At 38.7% G+C, this 19,143-nt stretch overlaps 1 protein-coding gene and 1 pseudogene across 2 annotated transcripts; both read left to right on the top strand.

Moving 5' to 3' along the window:
* Positions 1–1,481: 1,481 nt before the first annotated feature.
* Positions 1,482–2,441, top strand: LOC308642046 (olfactory receptor 56B1-like; the record flags this gene model as incomplete). The annotated part of the gene is made up of 1 exon (XM_081280649.1): positions 1,482–2,441. One exon carries the CDS (start codon positions 1,482–1,484, stop codon positions 2,439–2,441), a length of 960 nt encoding a protein of 319 aa, XP_081136775.1.
* A 6,216-nt stretch (positions 2,442–8,657) lies between these two features.
* On the top strand, positions 8,658–9,671 carry LOC308634734 (olfactory receptor 52P1-like; annotated as a pseudogene). The gene has a single exon. The product of its transcript is annotated as an olfactory receptor 52P1-like (transcript).
* The last annotated feature ends 9,472 nt before the right edge of the window (positions 9,672–19,143 follow it).

The following is a 19,143-nucleotide window of genomic DNA, read 5'->3' as shown; positions in this document are numbered from 1 at the left end:
TGCTCAGTTGGGTTAGAATCACACCTGAGAGTGCCCTCTACACAATGAAAGTGCTTAGGTTTTATTTGAATGAAAAAGTATAGGTATACATTATTTTAAGCAGGGAAATATCAGTTTAACAAAGAGCAGATTGCAGGGAGAACTGTGAAGAAATGAGAAGCAATTGTGATGAGGCAGGTTCCAGAAGCAGTAGACCTGTAGAGAAAGGTGCAAATGAGTGACATGAAGGAAGAAACCCTGAGGTGAGAGGCAGTTGAATGGGGAAAGTGCAGCTGGTGTGCAGGATTCAGACTTGACTGGTTTTGTGACCATACAGGATAAAACAAAAAGGAAAAACAAGAGATTTTGAGGAAAGATAATGAGTCTAATTTGGAACATGATTCTGAGCATCCTCTGACCATTTCCTCAATATGCTGGAGAAGTCATTCTTGCTTGCTCAACAGGATAAAGTTTCAATAAACTAATCATGAAGTTTCCATTATACAGAATGAGTTCTAGAGACATTCTGTACAACTTTGTTCCTACTGTTCACAATACTGTACCATGTGCTTAAAATTTTAGTAGGGTAAATATCATATTCAGTTTTCTTAACACAACAGTTTAGAAAAAAATGTAATTCTAATGTCAAATACTAACTTTTAAAGCTGTTTAGGACTCAACTGGGGAAAAAGTGCTAAGGTAGGGGTCCATCAGATGACTCTTAAGGTGAAATATTTAGCTACAATGACTTATTTTCCTGTCAAGCTGTTCTTTTGCAACCTCCTCAGAAATACAAAGAAGTACAAAATAGTATAAAAGTAAATATTTCTATCTCCACTCTGCAACACATTTTATTTCGGCAAATACTTTGAAGTTTATTATAACAAATTTTGTTAGGATATAATAAAACATCAATGGATTTGTATATCAACTTGGAATGAATGGAGTGGCTAAAAACTTCAATCACTCATAATTCCATAATAACAAGTCTAGTTATTGTTAGTTGGTAATCATTTCAGTCAGGAACATTGGGAAAATATGAAGAAAACAAGCACATACCCTTGGTCCCCAATTTTTTTATATATAAAAGAAAGAAGTTTGAGAAAAGCTAGAGTTATATTTATGTGGTGGTTCCAGCCTGGGATAATTGAGTATAATACAAATGAAGATTTGAGGTTCATGTTGAATTTTCCCTGTATAGTCATATATAATAATTATCTTTTTTTTGGCAGTAATGTAAACTGAACCCAGGGCTTCATGCATGCTAGGGAAAAGCTCTGAAACTTACCTGCATCTCAGTTAAAACAATTGTGAATTTTAAATTTCCCTTACTTGGATAAAATCCTGGAACTTTCTTGTAATTCATCTTAAATTACAATAAGATGAACTACAAAATTCATTTTGTTATGGACCCAATCTGTATGAAAAAAGTTAAAAAATAATGCTTAATAATAATTATGCCCAGAGATAGCAACACTATTTTTCTTTTCTCCTAGGAAAATATGTCTGCATCTTTCAAGGGCCCCAATAGCTCCAAATTCCAGGTCTCCGAGTTCATTCTGATGGGATTCCCAGGCATTCACAGCTGGCAGCACTGGCTCTCCTTGCCTTTGGCACTGCTCTATCTCTCCACAATTGGTGCAAACATCCTCATCCTCACCACCATCTACCAGGACTTTTCTCTGAAGCAGCCTATGTACCTTTTCTTAGGCATCCTCTCTGTGGTGGACATAGGCCTGGCCACCACCATCATGCCTAAGATCCTGGCCATCTTCTGGTTTGATGCCAAGGCCATTAGCCTCCCAGAGTGCTTTGCTCAGATTTATGCCATTAATTGCTTTCTAGGCATGGAGTCTGGTGTCTTCCTGTGCATGGCTTTTGATAGATATGTAGCTATTTGTCATCCTCTTCGCTACCCATTGATTGTCACCAATTCCTTCATCACCAAATCTACCCTGTTCATGGTGCTTAGAAATGGCTTGTTTGTCATTCCAGTGCCTGTACTTGCAGCCCAGCGTCATTATTGTTCCAGGAATAAAATTGAACATTGTCTGTGCTCTTATCTCGAGGTCACAAGCCTGGCTTGTGATGATAGGAGGCCCAATAGTATCTGTCAATTGGTTCTGGCATGGTTTGGAATGGGGAGTGATCTAAGTCTTATTATACTGTTCTATGCCCTGATTCTGCGCTCCATCCTTAGGCTGAACTCTGCTGAAGCTGTCTCCAAGGCTCTGAGCACTTGCAGCTCCCATCTCATCCTCATCTTCTTCTTCTACATAGCTGTTGTAGTAGTTTCAGTAACTCACCTGGCAGAGACTAAGAATGCTTTGATTCCACTTCTACTCATCGTGCTGCACAACACCATCCCTCCTTCCCTCAACCGTGTTATTTATGCACTTAGAAACAGAGAACTCAGAGAAGGCTTCCAGAAGGTGTTTTGCTTAGGTTTACAAAAGAAGTAAGACACTAGAAAACTTCTCCTTGGTTTACATGAACTTTAGCTTCTTCTATACTGTATATTAGACTTCCAAAGAGAAAGAAGGAGTGAATGAATGTCTTTCAGATCCCTTTTTCATCTGTTTACCTAAATAATTGTGAACACATCCGAAAAGTAAGAAAAACTGTTACAATCGTTCTAAAATTGACAAAAGCTCATTGTATGGAAGAATATGGAAGAGCTGTCTGCTAAACCAATTAAATGGGTTTAATAAAATCCCAAAGGAGTTATTCATATTCATTCCATAAAATAAAAATAAAAACAATCACAAACACATATTCACACACTCAATCTAGGTAATAAGTGACTGGGATATACATCACTGGGGTATGATTACACATCATATTCTCAGAATATTATCAGTACCTCTTTTTCATAATTTTCAAACAATTGAAGAGAAGAAACAAAAAATAATATAATTTGTCTTTCATTTCAATCTGGTCCATGATGCTTTGCCTTATACTCTGATTTAGGCTGCTTTCTTCTAAATTCAGTTTCAGAGTGTATCATAACATAGCTGGGATTTTATAGGATATGTCTTGAAAGAAGAATAGTAATTTGGTGTTCAGGTCTACCAGTGCCAGAAACTGTATCACACGTTGTGTACTGTCAATCTCATTTTGGTTAGATTAAAATGATGGTTCTATTGGGGTCTCAGATACAAAGAGTATAATTTGAACTGCCTTTTTTGTTAATCTGAATTGATGTTTTTGTTAGACTTGAATAGTTTTTATGCAAAGATTGATAAAGAGAAAATACACAATGTTTGATTGATTTATGAATCCACTTATTTAATGACAATATATTTCATGATATTACAGTAATTGAATAAAATATGTGTTTAGTAATTCCATATAAGCAGGGACTTCAATGAAATAGAACAGAGATGACAGGAGTTTTCCCCCTATTTCTGTATTGACATTAGAGTCATATATAGTAGTTGGGGTTCATTTTGACAAAACCATCATACAAGGAAATTGATTTCAACCCCAGTTCCCCTGTAACTACCTTCCTCCTCTTATTTTCCTTCCTCTCTTCTACTGATCATCCTTTCACCCATTTACTTATTTTTGATTGGTACTTTCTGCATATATATATATATATATATATATATATATATATATATACACATATATATATAATGGTGAAATTCCTTTGACACATTTATTTGTGTATATGAGGTGATTTTGTTAAATTCATCCATATTTCTTCCCATTTCCAATCCTTCATTCTTCTCTCCCACTCTCTATCTTCTCTTTCACTGGTTTTCCCTCTATTCTACTGGTTTTTCTTCTATTTATTTATAGTTTTTGAAAATTAGTGATTTATAGATGCACATCAATGTGAAATTTATCATAATGTTTTTAGATGTTTACAAAATGTAATTTGGTCAGTTTCACTCTGAAGTTCCTCTCTTTTCCTGTCCCTTCTCTCTTGCCTTCAATTTCTTTACTCTGAATCACTGATCCCTTTTATTTTCAGGAGACCCTACTTTTATTTCCTTATTTTGCTCTAGCTTCTGCATTTGAGAAAAATGTTCAAACCTTGATTTTCTGACTCTGACTTATCTCATTTAATGTGATGTTCTCCATTTACAACCACTTACTGGCAAATGTCATTATTTCATTCTCATTCATGGCTGAGTAAAACTCCATTGTGTATTTATGCCATATTTTCTTGATCTATTCATCTTTTGACAGGCATCCGGTTTATTTTATTATTTGGTTATTGTGCACTATGCTGCTATAAATAGTGAAGTGGCTGTCTAAGTTTAGTATGCTAATATTAGTTATTTTTGATATGTACCAATAAGAGGTATAACTGGGTCATATATGGTAATTCCATTCTTAGTTTTTTGAGGAATTCCATACTGCTTCCCAGAGTAGTTGCACTCAATTTCAGTCCCATCATCCATTTTCCCTCATATTCTCCTCCACATTAATTATTATTCAAGTTCTTGATAATTGCCACATGGACAGAAGTGAGCTGAAATCTGAGTAAAGTTTTCATTTGCATTATCCTGATTGCTAGAAATGTTGAACATTTTTCCATGTATTTCTTGACCATTTGTGTTTCTTCCTTTGAGAAATGTGTGCTTATTTTTTGCCTGTTGATTGATTGGGTTGTTTGGGTTACGTTGACATTGAGTTTTTTTTGTGATCTTTATATGTTCTGGATATTAATCCTGTCAGAGGAGCAACTGGCAAAGATCTTCTTTCATTCTGTAGGCTCTCTCTTCATGCTCTTAATCATTTCCTTTGGTCTGAACAAGCTTTTTTCTCTGCTGTCCACACACTTAATTGATTCTTGTTTTTATTTTGTGAACATTTATTTTGGGTATTGTTGAGGAAGTCATTGCCTCAAATATATAATGGAGTGTTGACCCTATGCTTTCTGCTAGCAGTTTCAAGTTTTCTGGTCTAATTTCTAAGTCTTTGACCTTATTTTGACTTGACTTTAGTGTAGCATCTTTCATGCTAGTATCTAATTTCATTCTTCTACCTATGAATATACAGTTTTCCCAGCTCTATTTGTTTAAAAAGTTTCTCTTATCTAACATATATTTTTGCACCTTTGTCAAATATCAGATATCTGTAAGTATCTTTTTCTTCTATTTTATTTCATTGGTCTTGAGGACAATTTTGACCCTAATACCATGCCATTTTGCTATAGTAGATCTGCAGTATAACTTGAGGTCAGGTGTTGTGATGCCTCCTGCTTCAATTTTCTTCTTCAAAATTGTCTTGACTCTTTGGGGTTTTTACTATTCCAAATAAATTTTAGGACTGCTTTTTTTCTAGTTCTGGAAAGAATTTCACTAGTATTTTGTTTGGGATTGCACTGAATCTGTTTCTTTTTGAAGTATGGCCATTTTGACAATATTAATTCTGCCTATCCAAGAGCATGGAAGGTCTTTCCATGTTCTGAGGTCTTCTTCCATTTCTTTCTTTAGTATTACATAGTTTTCATTGTAAAGATGCATTATCTTCTTTTTTTTTCCTGACTCCCAGCAATCCCAAGATGGACAGAGGGAGCCCAAGTTGAGCTTTCTCTGTCAGACAAATTGACAGTCTTTGGTCTGTTGTGCAGCTTCAAGGCATGAAAAGTCTTTCCTATCCTTGGTGCCCCCAACTGTGATGTTAGAACTTTTATCTTGCCCAGTGCAGTGGTGCATGCCTATGATCAACAGCTCAAAGCCACCTTCAGCAACTTAGTGAGGCCCTAAGCAACTTGGCAAGAGTTTATGTCAAAATAAAATAAATAAATAAATAGGGCTGAGGTTGTGACTCAGTGGTTAAATAATCGTGGGTTCAATCCTTGGTGTCAAAAAAAATATTTTTAAAAAGAAATGTTATCTTACTGAAGGCATTGGATTTAATGTCATAGTAAGAGTTGGATTACTGATTGGGTAGAGGAACAAGTCCATAGTAAAGTGTGAGAATGGTCACAAATATCTGTCATTACCACAAAATATTTTGGACAAGGAATACGTGAGACTTCAGACCTAGGAGATGGATAAGAATGCATGACCCTATGAAGGAATGGAGTCTGTAATTTTGGGGTTTCCTAAGAAAGAAAAAAAAGTGGAAGAGACTGCAAATAATATTCAGTCATATCAATCAAATTAGGAGCCATCTAGTCAAGTAGTAGTCAGCAATCTGTGTTCAATTCAGTTCTACAAGGAAAATAAATGTCATAAAGCACAGAGTCAGAGATTTAATGTGCATGGACCAGCCTCACAGAATTATCCAGCTAAGTCTTCTGGCTCTGGGTGAGTGACTTAGTAAGAAGACTGAAAACTGAGGCATGTGTGGCATTTCTAATGAGTGTTATATGGCCCTAAAGGGCATACAGAAAAAAAAATTAAACAATATCTGTTTATCAAGTTTGCCCTGCAAGGGGACAAGTTGCATTGCATATTAACTACTTATTATATATATTTTAAAAGCAAGACTAGATTTTATTTGGTTAAAAAGCTGCAAGGAACATTGTGTTTTGGATAACAGGTTACTGTCCCTTTACAATGAAGATGATGCTAATAGTAAATGACGTTCACTGAGCACCTTCTGTGGATTAAAAACATCTGCAAGTTCTTTCTTTTAAATTATCACAAACTTGCAAAGTATTATTATTTCCATTTTACAGATCAGGGAAGTATAGAATCATAGAGAAAATTTGACTTCTTTAAGTCAACACTGCCAATAATGAAATATTGAAGGAAATACACAGATGTATTCCAAATTTGATGTGTTCCCATGTTTATATTGTTTTTCCCACCATACCCTGACTTTTAAAAATGCCAAGATCCCATGCCTTTGAAATATCCTTCCTTTTCAAAGCACCCATGAAGGCAAGCGTGAGATGTGGCCTGCACTCTTCTCTGAAAATCACATCAATAATGATCATATATTTGCTCAAGTCTGTATTTTCACCTTGATACATTTAGGGAAGATAAATGCATAGCTCAAAATGACTGGAAACCCAGATATTTGCTGAATTTGTTATCCTGGGTATAATTCACATAGCAGTGTGTTTGGGACCCTTCATACCAAAACTGTTATGACTCACAATCATTCCTCTCTCCTCTGATGGTCATGTGTTTTATTGTCTTGAGCTCTGATTAGAATAGAATTGTTACCAAGCTTCATGCCTTCTGTTTGTCTCTATGTCTGAGAGAACAACAACACTAAACTAATAGTTGCTCTCGTTTAACAATATATTTGGACTTTTTGGTATTGTTTAGCTTCTTAAATTCCCTTATATTATAATTAAGGAATATCTGTGGTCCAAAAACTGAGAAACTTCTTCTTTTAATTTATTTTTCCAGTGTATGTATACACAGAGTAGCTGGTCTGTTAGGAATAGGAAAGTTTACATCTCCTTCCTCTTAACATGTAAGCCCTCAGTGAGAAAGAGTTGTGGCAATGAGTTGATTCCCCTATAATAACTATTTTCTCACTCCCTAAATTTTTCATTCTTTTGTACTAACTTTTACATTATCTCAAGCTTCTAGAATAGGGCTAGACAAATATAAGCTGCACCTTAAACATACGTAGTTGAAAAAATAGATATGAATTTCCAAGAAGTGACGTTCTCATTCTCATTTTGAAAACTCCTGTTAAAAGGATTTTTCAGTTTATATCCTAAAGTTTATCTCTCTGTTTCTTCCCTTTCCATTGCTTCCCATATTCAGCATAATTACTTTTAGCACAGGTACTCCTAATGGCAGATTGTGTTCTCTTAGGGCTACTGGTGTGGAAAAGGTAGGATAAGTGAAAGAATAATGCAAGATTATTGCACAAGAAATGATAAGCTACTACAAGTCAGGGTACTCTTATAAAATCACTCCTTGACATTGTAAAAAGGTGAGAATAAGGATCTAATTGTATTTTTTCTTTGAATTCACCAAGCACTGAAGATAAAATATGAATAAAAGACAGCTGAAAGAGAGTACAAGAGAGGGTTGAAATTTTCTATTTCAGAAATAAAATGAAGTAAAAAAAAATGCTTTTGAGATAGACCAAAATGTTGGGTAAAGAAAACTGGGTATATAAGAAAAGTGAAACAGCTTATGCAGTTTTAGGTGAAGATTGAGCTGATATATGGGAAAATATTTGTTGATTAATGAAAAGACTGGAAGCTAGTAGGCTAACTTTTACCAGGAACAATTTACCAAAAGACAATTTCCAGGAACCAAATCCCAAATCAAAATCTATTCCAAATTAAAGAACACAAAAATAAAATTATTTTTTATCCAGGAAACTTTATTTGCATCTTGTGTTCTAGACTGATGGTTCTACATGATGTCTTCCCATATCCATAAAATGTGAGTACTCAGGTATATTCCGCCAAATAACAGTGTGCATCCCTTTCTGTAAAGATGAGAGCCCCTAGATGGGAGACAATTCTAGTTTATTTAAAGGCCTATTTGAGCCCTTTCTCATATTTATTCATTTAATAAGCATTATCTGTTAGGTACTATCAGAAACTTTTTATAAGTAATAATCCATATTATTCTCTAAACTCTAAGTAGTAGTACTAATTATTGCCATTTTATGGATGATGCAGCTTGCCAACCATTCTGTAGCTAATAAGCATTACTGTAGTCTCATTTATATTTCTATTCTGTGTTGTCTCTCCAGGAGGGGTGATGTTGTGAGGGGGTTTCTGGTGAGAGAAGATGTCGAGCACTCTTGGCCACACCATGGACTCTCCTAATCACACTAACATGGACCCTTCTATCTTCTTCCTCCTGGGCATCCCAGGTCTGGAACAATTCCACATGTGGCTCTCACTTCCTGTGTGCTGCCTGGGCACAGCCACAATCGTGGGCAACATCACCATCCTGGTTGTTGTTGCCACTGAGCCAGCCCTGCACAAGCCAGTGTACCTTTTCCTGTGCATGCTCTCAACCATCGATTTGGTTGCCTCCCTCTCCACAGTTCCCAAGCTGCTGGCCATCCTCTGATGTGGAGCTGGACACATCTCTGCCTCTGCCTGCCTGGCACAGATGTTCTTCATTCACACCTTCTGCATGATGGAGTCTACAGTGCTGCTGGCCATGGCCTTTGATCGCTATGTGGCCATCTGTCACCCACTTCGCTATGCTACTATCCTCACTGACACCATCATTGCCCGCATTGGGGTGGTAGCTATGGTGTGAGGCTCCCTGCTCATGCTCCCATGCCCCTTCCTCATCAGACGCCTGAGCTTCTGCCAAAGCCACGTGATCCCCCACACATACTGTGAGCACATGGCTGTGGTGAAGCTGGCCTGTGGAGACACCAGGCCTAACCGTGTGTATGGACTGACAGCCGCACTGTTGGTCATTGGGGTTGACTTGTTCTGCATTGGACTCTCCTATGCCCTCATTGCACAAGGTGTCCTTCACCTCTCTTCCCATGAAGCTCGGTCCAAGGCCCTGGGGACTTGTGGTTCCCATATCTGTGTCATCCTCATCTCTTACACACCTGCTCTTTTTTCTTTTTTCACACACTGCTTTGGCCACCAAGTTCCACTCCATATTCATATTCTTTTGGCCAATGTCTATCTGCTCTTCCCACCTGCTCTTAACCCTGTGGTGTATGGAGTCAAGACCAAGGAGATTCATGAAAGGGTTTTCAGGGTGTTTCAAAGAGGACAGAGAACTAGGCTAAAGGCATATGAGTGTTTCTGTATTATAGAAGGGGTGTAGACTAAAACAACAACAACAAAAATAAACCCAAACTTTTCACCATTAAGAAATCCTCAGTATTTGAGACTGGAAAGAGGCTTTAATAGTGAAATAGTGTTCTTTGCAGAACCTTCTCGATCATTTCCAAGAATGGTAAAAATCACAGAGGAGAGCAATGAGGTTTATCATTCTTCCTCTCCATCCAGGAAAGTGTAAACATGGGAAGATTCTTACAACCTAGATAGTACCTCAGCATTGAAAACAGTCACGTAGGCCCTGGAGAAAGGCTGCCCCACTGCAGGTCTAAAGGGCCTCTGCACAGCCTGGCCCTCTCCCCAGTGCTCCAGGCATGGGTTTCTAATTTCATACCTTACACTGTCACTGCTGTCTTACCATCTGCAAGGATTAGAAGATAAGCCACAGTTAAACAAAGTTAGTTTTGTTATGTTCTTGTTTAAATCCAATATTTCTCCATCAAGCTTTAAACACAGGAATACAGAAGAGGTCCACCAACACTCACAATATTACTAGCCATAGAGTGAGGACATGAAACTTAGAATCCTTTAGTACAAGTCAGTAGGACTATGGAGAAGGGTAGAGGAGTGGTCAGAAATAGAATCTAGCCCACAAATAACATTCCAGTCTTCACTCTCTCTGGAGTCAAGGTCCAAGTGACCTTGTGTATCATGCTCTATCAATTTTCAAATATCCTTATACATTCATACCACAGGGAGGGATTTCCAGAAGTCCTTGACTCTTATCTCCTGAACCTGTTAAGGACAGTGACTGATCCAAACCAATCAGAATGGAAAGTTTCAGTTATTTCATTCACTATTTATTAGCTTATCCATTTATTTGTAAGAAAAGAGGGTCAAACTCAATTCCAGTTAAGCACATGTGGTGAAAAGTTCTTAACTGTATTCATGAAACTGGGATTGGAAACCAGTTACTGAGCCTTCTGATCTCCAAGGAAAGCATCTTTAGATAATTGCTCTACCACATTCCATGAATAATGATCACTTTTTGGTTTTGTTAATGCTAAGCACTTTCTACTTGTCACTCTCTCCACATGCCACACTACCCTGTTAGATGGGTGAAACACAAACCCTGTCCTGGACATTCACAAATCCTTCGACCCTTAGAAAGCACCATCACTGTGGGTAAAACACCAGGATCCAGCTTTTGAAAGCTCCCATTCTTAGGAAAATAAATGTTTTGATTGGAATACTTAGGTAGCTGAAGATAAGTAGATTGTATATATTGAAATTTAATAAAGTGTTCTGGGCATGTTCTGTTTTTCAAAACAAAGATAATCGTTGTATTATTCTATAGGAAAATTGTCAATGCATCAGCTGAGACTAGTTTTAATTTTACCTTTTAACCTCAAATTGAGATAATCTTAACAACTTTTTAATTTTTACATAAAATTCTAAATGCTACTATCCTCAACTGAATTACTTATGTTATTCTTCAAACTATCTCCTTTCTCTCTCCCTTTCTTTCTCTCTTTCTGTCATTCTTAGTTTCTCTCACTTGTGCTCCCACTCTCTCTTTTTTCATAATGGGGATGGAACCCAAGGCTTCATGCATGCTAGGCTGTGCTCTACCGTTGAGTCGCACTACCTTTTATTACACAGGGTCTCACCTAAATTGCTGAGGATATTCTAGAACTTGAGATCCTCCTGCTTCCATCTCCAGAGTTTCTGGGATTACGGGTGTGCAGGCCCATCTTCATTGACCATCTTGTTAACACAAAAACTTACAAATCCAACTCTGGAACAATCTTGTACTCTGTTATAGATTCTTACAAGCAAAGTTTCAAGTACTTCTGAAAAGAGGCTATAGATACTCATGTAGGAAGACCCACTTGTTCATAATTTTTTTAAAACTGGAATCTCAATGCTAATCGTCTACATTTTTATCTATTACATATTTTATATTAACTTTTTATCTCATCTAACTACGTTGTAGAACTCCTTCTCCTCAGACTTCAAATGTCACATTATTTTCTGTTCCATAAAGTTAAATGAAACAATTAGAAGTATACTATCTCAAATCCAAATCTTTTTGTGGACTTTTGACATCTCTTTTGCTGTATTCATTTACGTCTAATCTAATCTTACCTCCTTACATGCTCTTGGAAGTTTAGACTAAGACCATCATAGGCCATGATTTACTTCTGCAAAATCTATTCAGTGTGACTTCTGTAATCCCACATAACCATTTTTTATAATGTTTTCCCTGTTCTCCTTAACTTTTCTTCACAAACCTGACTTTCAAATGTTGATATTTCTCAGGGATGCATCTTGGTTATCTTCTCACTCCATCCAATCTCAGTCCAGAGAAGTGAGGACTATGGGTGGAAGAACTGAATGCCCAGAATGGAAGAAGGCTTCCTGCAGGATACACCACCTAATATATATTAGAAGGGCCTGCACTCTTTTCTGCACTAGGACCTTCTCTTGCTTTTTCATTTCTTCTTTGATTCATGATCTATGGAATGCTTAACAGATCCCTTCCACTACCACTGTCTCTTGCTGATGATTAAATCTTGAACGCAACCTGACTGTAAGCAGACCTTGAATTATATTAGTATTTGGAATCTATTTCTTGAAGGATTAGACAGTGGGTAAAAGTTTTTGTTTGTTTCAGCATTTCCCACCTGCTTTTCTTTGGCTGCATACTGTTTGACTCAAAGGGTGACATATAATTCGGTAAGTGGAGGAAAAAAGAAAGAACTCACTCTATTGACTCTTGCAGTTGGTACAGGAATGAGTCCATGACTTAATCTGGTGACTGGTTTATCTTCTCTTCTACTGCAAATATTGGGTAATAGGAACCTTTGTAGTTGGAGAATAGGGACCTTTTTAATTGGTGGTCTTAGCTTAAATAATATAAATCTAGAGATATCAGTGCCATCTTGCCATCATTTGAAAAGATCTGTCTGTGACTAAAGTCAATATAAAAGAAAATGGGGAAAAAAGGTATAAAAATATGAAGACTATTATTGTTTGAATACTTGGATCAGGAGTGATCAAAGAAATGTCTACTCTAACAAACATCCTGAACAGAAAAATGAATATTTTTTGCTAAAGGCATTTTTTGAGTGGAACCTTTGTTCTTTAAAATCAAAAGAAGATTAATATCACTTCCTCGGAGAATAGGAACTCTTGGGACCCTTACTCAAGTAAGACACCAGCCATAGCAGAAACAGATCTCAGTCCTTATCCCTCTCCCCCTCCTTTCTCTGTGGGATAGCAGATGATAAATGTTTTAGTATTTTCATCTGAGCACACTGATTTCCAAATGTATTTCATGGATCTCGTGTCTATCTTCAGATCTCATTTCATACATTCTCATAGTGCCCCCTAAACAAGAAAGAATTAATAAATAAATATGGATTAATAGAAATATCTTCAAACTATAGCACAAATTTTAAAAAATAGTGAAAGAAACAAATAGGAGGCAAAAATGACATGTGGGACACAGATATGGAGGACAGGTGGGGGAAATGAGGAAAAATAAATATTTTAAGAGACGATGACAAAGAAATTTTAAAACTACTAAACTACAAATTCATAAAGACAAGAAGTCTAGCAACAGGTTAAAGTCAAAGAGAACCCACATTTGACACCTAAGAGTTGAATGAGAAACATTGGAGTTGAGCTGCTGGAAGTGAAAGGCAAGCTAAAGAAATGTTCAGAACAGTCAGGAAAGGTACAAAGGGGGAAACTTAAGAAAACACAAGGACTGAAGGAGTTTTTCATTGTTTTCTAACTTTCGATTCCTGAAAGAATAAAACTATAATTGTAAACCTTGAAAGTGAAATAAAAATAAGCAAAAACTTAGAGATTGTACAGTAGAAGATACTCTTCCAAAAATATACAAAGTGATTGCTTTAGGAAGAAGGAAAATGATGTCCCTTCCCCCTTAAACACCAGGGATTAGGGAATTTAAAACTACACATACTTGCAAGTGACACAATGAACAAAGAACAGAGAATAGTCCTTTCACAGCAATGTCAACATACCATGAAGAGGATGAAAGAGCCCGTTCTTTCTACTCAACTTGTGAGAATCCACATTCCTTTTCTGATGCTAATCATGCTCAGGAATTTCCATTTTGTCTGGTTTTGAGTCATCCTCTAGTAGAAGGCACAGTAGATTCTTTTCTGTGCTCATCTGTTTCCATCTCTCAACAACACTTATTAGTCTTTTTATCTAGAAACAGACCCTTTTCTTGACTTTTGAAAACACTATACATTCTATGTTGTTCTTCATTCTCAATAAAACCTTTCTGCATAATTTGATTTCCTTTTTCTTCATATCAGAATATCCCTGGGTTCACCTGTCTCCTTTTTGTACATAGTCCCTAGATATTGAAATATAAGTAGCCATAAATACATTGTATTGTATGCTATGACTCTTGAGCATATTAACTCAATGGATCACTGAAGCTCTTTTCTCAATGGAGCTTAAATTAACTCTGTTACTGCTAAGTTCTTTTCTTGTTTTGCTCTTTATTTTACTTTCATCACCTTATTCATTTTTTTTTCTCCTCATTCCTGTCACCAATTGGCATCCTTTATAGTATGTCTGCAAAGTATTTTAGATATATGAATATGGACTGGCTAAATTCTTTAGCTTGTATCCATTTTTTGTATTATAATAATATGTGGCTCACTTTCAACTAAATTGTTTTCATAATGCATTTGTCTTCTTAGCTATAGTTTATTTCTTGCATTTGATTATTCTACAGATTTTCATAGTATGCAACCAGGAATAATTTTGTAACCATCCCGGATTGTGGATATTTATATTTTTCCAGTCTCTCTGTCACCACAAATGATCCTATGGTGATTGTCTTTGCTCATAGGCCTTTCTGCCCCGTCCCCGCCCCAACACACACACACTTCATTGTGGATCTGTGTTTTAGTCAGCTTTTTTACTGCTGTGACCCAAAGACCTGACAAGAACAATTTTAAGGATGAAAAGTTTATTGGGGTCTCATTCCACATATGGCCAATTCTATTCCTGAAGTCTGAGGAAAGACAGAACATCATGGTGTAAGTACATGACAGAGGAAAGCAGCTGGAGACATGGCACCAGGAAGCAGAAATAGAGAGAGAAAGACTCTCCCCACTATGACAAGACAAAATATAAACCCCAAAGGCACACCTCCAAAGATTCACTTCCTCCAGCCACACCACACCTGCCTAGGGTTACCACCAAGTTAATCACTATCAGGGGATTAATGCACTGATTAGGTTAACTTTCTCATAATCCAATCATTTCACCTATAAACGTTCTTGCATTGTCTCACATGTGAACATTTGGAGGACACCTCACATCCAAAACATAAATGGAAATATTTTATTTAGAACATTTTATTTAGAATATTCTATGAACATTCCCCTTAGTGTTACAGCCTTTAAACTAGTAGTCAACTTCGCAACAGAAAATATAAAGAAAAAAGACTGGAAACTCACAGTTTTGAAGTGCTAAAAAAATTCCATCAACTTGTGTTATATATCCAATTAAAACATCCTTCAAAAAGAAGATAAAATAAATACTTATACATATAAATAAAAGATGAGAGGGAATACTAAACTATGTCATTCAGTACATAGAATAATAATTACTGATGTGAAAACAGAACTGCAGAAATTAATGCAATAGTCAGGAAAAATATTTGAGTAATCATGGATGAATACTTACTCTTTGAAATGGTGGAAATAATATTATATAAATTCTTCTGCATCAAGATATAAGGCTGAATAACAAAAACTGATATTAGAGAAAATACAACAAAAATAGTGATAATACCAATTTCATTGGTCTAAAAAAAGTAGGGAAAAGATATAGGACTAAATTAAAATAAACAGAAACAAGGAAACTTGAGGAAAAGTTGCTTCAATAATTAGATTAATCTAAGTTGACCAGGCAACCAATTGAAAAAAGAAAATGATTACCTTCAATTAAAAATTACTAAATTTAAATTTATAAATAGTTGAAAGAGCTGGCAAAGTAATTGCAGGAAAAACAGGTTTTAGGACTAGAAATATTAGGAGAAATAAAATGCAACATTTTATATATTACATTATCAAGTCAACACATAAACATAAAATATCTGAACTTCCAGGTGCCTAAGATTACAGACTCACACATTCTCGCCCTTAGAAGAAATCGCTGGGACTAGAAGGGAATTGCCAAATTGGTAGTCAAATCACAGCTGGATATTTTAACATATCTTCTCAGTAACTGAAGGACAAGGAGTTAGAATAATCGAACTAACATAGAAGATCTGATAAAATGACCAACTTAACCTAATTGACATAGAAAATAACACCCAACAGCTTTAAGTAGATATTTTTTATCCTCCAATAAATAAATAAAATGTTTACCAAAATAAGCAAAATGAGAGTCTTAGCGACAACTTTTTGCCAAACAATTGAAAACGGAGATAAAATAGGTACATGTTAAACATACTACAACTGATGTGAGAACTGCAAAGTGATAGTAGCCTTGCATTTATAATGAAATTGCATCTGCTACTTAATAATTCCCATAAACAACCGTGCATGTGTGTGTGTGGTAGGTGTTACAGAGGAAAATAAATTGTGACCAAGTGAGGTTGTTCCAGTAACTTAAAGTTGGTTAATGAAAGATTATCAATTTTAAATACTACAAAGTCAAATTAGAGAAAAGAGAATATCAGGATAGTTATACTAGATGAAGAGAAATATTTGCCTTAATTCAACAACTGTTTATGATAAAAACGCACACAGAAGCCAGGTGCGGTGGTGTACACCTGTAATCCCCGTGGCTCAGGAGGGTGAGAAAAAAGAATCCTGAGTTCAAGTCCAGCCTCAGCAAAAAGTGAGGCCCTAAGTAACTCAGTGAGATCCTGTCTGAAAATAATATACAAAATAGGGCTGGAAATGTGGCTCGGTGGCCCAGTGTCCCTGAGTTCAATCCCACGTACCCAAAAAAAGAAAAGAAAAGAAAAACATAGAAATCTAAGATTAGAAGGGCGCATCCTTAACCTGGTATAAGCTATAATTTTATAATTAAAAATGAAATATTAATTTTCCCCCTGAGAATAATAATAAGACAAATCTGTTAACTGATGTCCCTTCATCCAACATTATACCAGATGTCCAATGCAGTAGAATAAACCTAAATACTAGAAAGAGAGGCCTTGATTTTATGTTGGAGGAACCAATTTTTTTTTTTAGGAACCAATTTTTTAATGTATTTATTCAATAAATATTTATTTAATACTTATCATGAGGAACCAAATTTTTTATAGAGCATTGTAGCCATGGATAGTATTTGTGTTTATTTTGACAAAATCACACTTGCATGGAATTAGATTTCATTCCCCATCCTTCCCATACTCTCCACTTCACCCTCCCCCTATTTTCCCTAGTCTATTACATCGACTTTCCTTTCAGTCTTTTATTTATTTTTTATTAGAAACAATATTTTTAAGATGGAATTTTGGGCTCAACCAGGAATGGAGACACCGTTGGATGTGTTGTCCAGGGCAGAATCTCTGGTCCATGCTGAAGATGAAAAACGTGCTTTTAAATATACAAAAGCATAATGTTGAAGATGGCGGCCAAGGGAGTACAGCACACCAGTACGCTGCGCCACTGTGTGGGAGAAACACGAGGTGAAATGGCTGAAGGCTACCTTGGTGGGAATCCCCAGTGAAATTGAAGTGCTCCAGAATCTAGAGGTCAAAATTCCAGCGCGCGGGATTCGGCTGCAGGGGCTTGGTAGCGGGCGATATCTCCGCAAGGAGCGAAGCAGTACTTGGTCGGCGGACCGCCCCGTGGATGGAGTCTGGGACGCGCCCGAGTTAATTAGCCGCAGTTACCAGAGAGGGATTACAGCGAAGCGGATTCTGCAGGCTCCTGCCAGTGGCACACTAGCCGCGCTGAGTGCTGAATTCCAGCTTTGAAATACAGGAGAGAATCGGTCCAGTTCGTTTCCCGACACCGGTCGGAACACGCAGGAGAACTGCAGCCGCCATCATGGAGTGCTGATGCAATCATCCCTGTTTTCTACTGATCTCAGCTCATTCAACTACAGAACAGGTGATTCCAGGCTGGTATTTGCCTGCGTCACGCAGACAGATCGCTCAGGCTTGGGATTGGAAACTCTGAGGAGAATACTCTTCAGGCCTCACCCCTGGCAAGGCGGGCACCGGGCTTTGAGCGGCCAGATTCTAGTTCCCCGGGTTGCTTTGGCCCAGGGCGGGAGATCCTTCTTGGCCAGGGGCTACGGAACCCGCGGCGACTGTGTCTTTGACCCTGCCCCTGTCTGAGCGTACACTGAGCTGGGAGAGGTTGGAGCTGCCAGGCCCGGGCGGGGGCCGCCTGGGCCTGAGGCTGGGGTACCTCTGTGGAGCCTGCTCCGAGCAGAGTGTGGCAGGGATCGGAGAGGCTGGGTTCTGGCCCTCGTGGCTGCTTGAGCCCAGGGCCGCGGAGCCTGCGGGGACCGCGAGCTGAGGCCAGCCACACGTGAAACTTGCGACGAGGGGCAGCGGGACTCTGTCTCCTGGAACAGTTTTGACCCGGAGCTGGAGAGCCCGCGGGAAGTGCGTCTTAGACTCTGCTCCCAGGGGAGCGTACACCAAGCAGGGAGAGTTTGGTGCGGCCAGGCTTTGGCACCTAGCAGGGAGAGTCTGGTGCGGCCAGGCTTGGGCTCCCGGGGCGGCTCTGGCCTGGGATTGGGGAACCCGCGGCGGTTGCCCTGAGGAGCCTGCTCCTAGCAGAAAGTAGCGGGGATCGGAGAGACCAGCTCCTGGCTCCCGAAGCGGCTCTGGCTCAGGGTTGGGGATCCTACAGGGACTGCTTCTTGATCCGGGTCCTGCTGGGTGCTGCGGGGGCCTGGAGGGCAGAGTGGAGCTGCCTCCTGTGCCCAGAGCAGGCTAAGGGTCCCGCCGGTGTGGTATCGCGACACCCCAACTGCAGCTGGGGCCGAGGAGAGTAGCCGCCCACGCCTGGAATAGGACCAGCGACCCGACGGCAGGGTAGCCAAGTCAACCCACTTGGAGTAGAGGCCGTGAAGAGCTGCCATCTGACCCTGCAAGGTAGGCAGTCCTGCGTCCCACTGGCAGGACAGGCTCGGCAGCCGGCCAGTGTAGTGGACGAGTAGCATCGAGGCAGTCACGTCACACTGGTTGGAGTGGGGGTTGAACAGAGCCGCCGCCAGCATCCGGAAGGAGCCCAGAGACCCGTTGGAGAGGCAGTTAGGTACCCCCACTGGGTGTGGGGGTTGAGCAGAACTACAGCCCAGGCCCGCAGGGTGGGCAGATCTGAGACCCACCGGCGGAACAGGCTTGGAGGCCGACCAGCGTGGTAGACACGTCACATCAATTGGAGTAGGGGTGGAGAAGAGCTGCTGCCCACGTCCGGATCAGGACCAACGATCTGAGGACGTGGTAGGAACGTCACCGCAATTGGAGTGGGGGCAGAGTAGAG

Source organism: Spermophilus citellus (genome assembly GCF_964194105.1).
Source record: "Spermophilus citellus genome assembly, chromosome: 2".
In the NCBI taxonomy this organism is placed as follows: Eukaryota; Metazoa; Chordata; class Mammalia; order Rodentia; family Sciuridae; genus Spermophilus; species Spermophilus citellus.
This window is presented reverse-complemented; position numbering and strand designations above follow the sequence as displayed.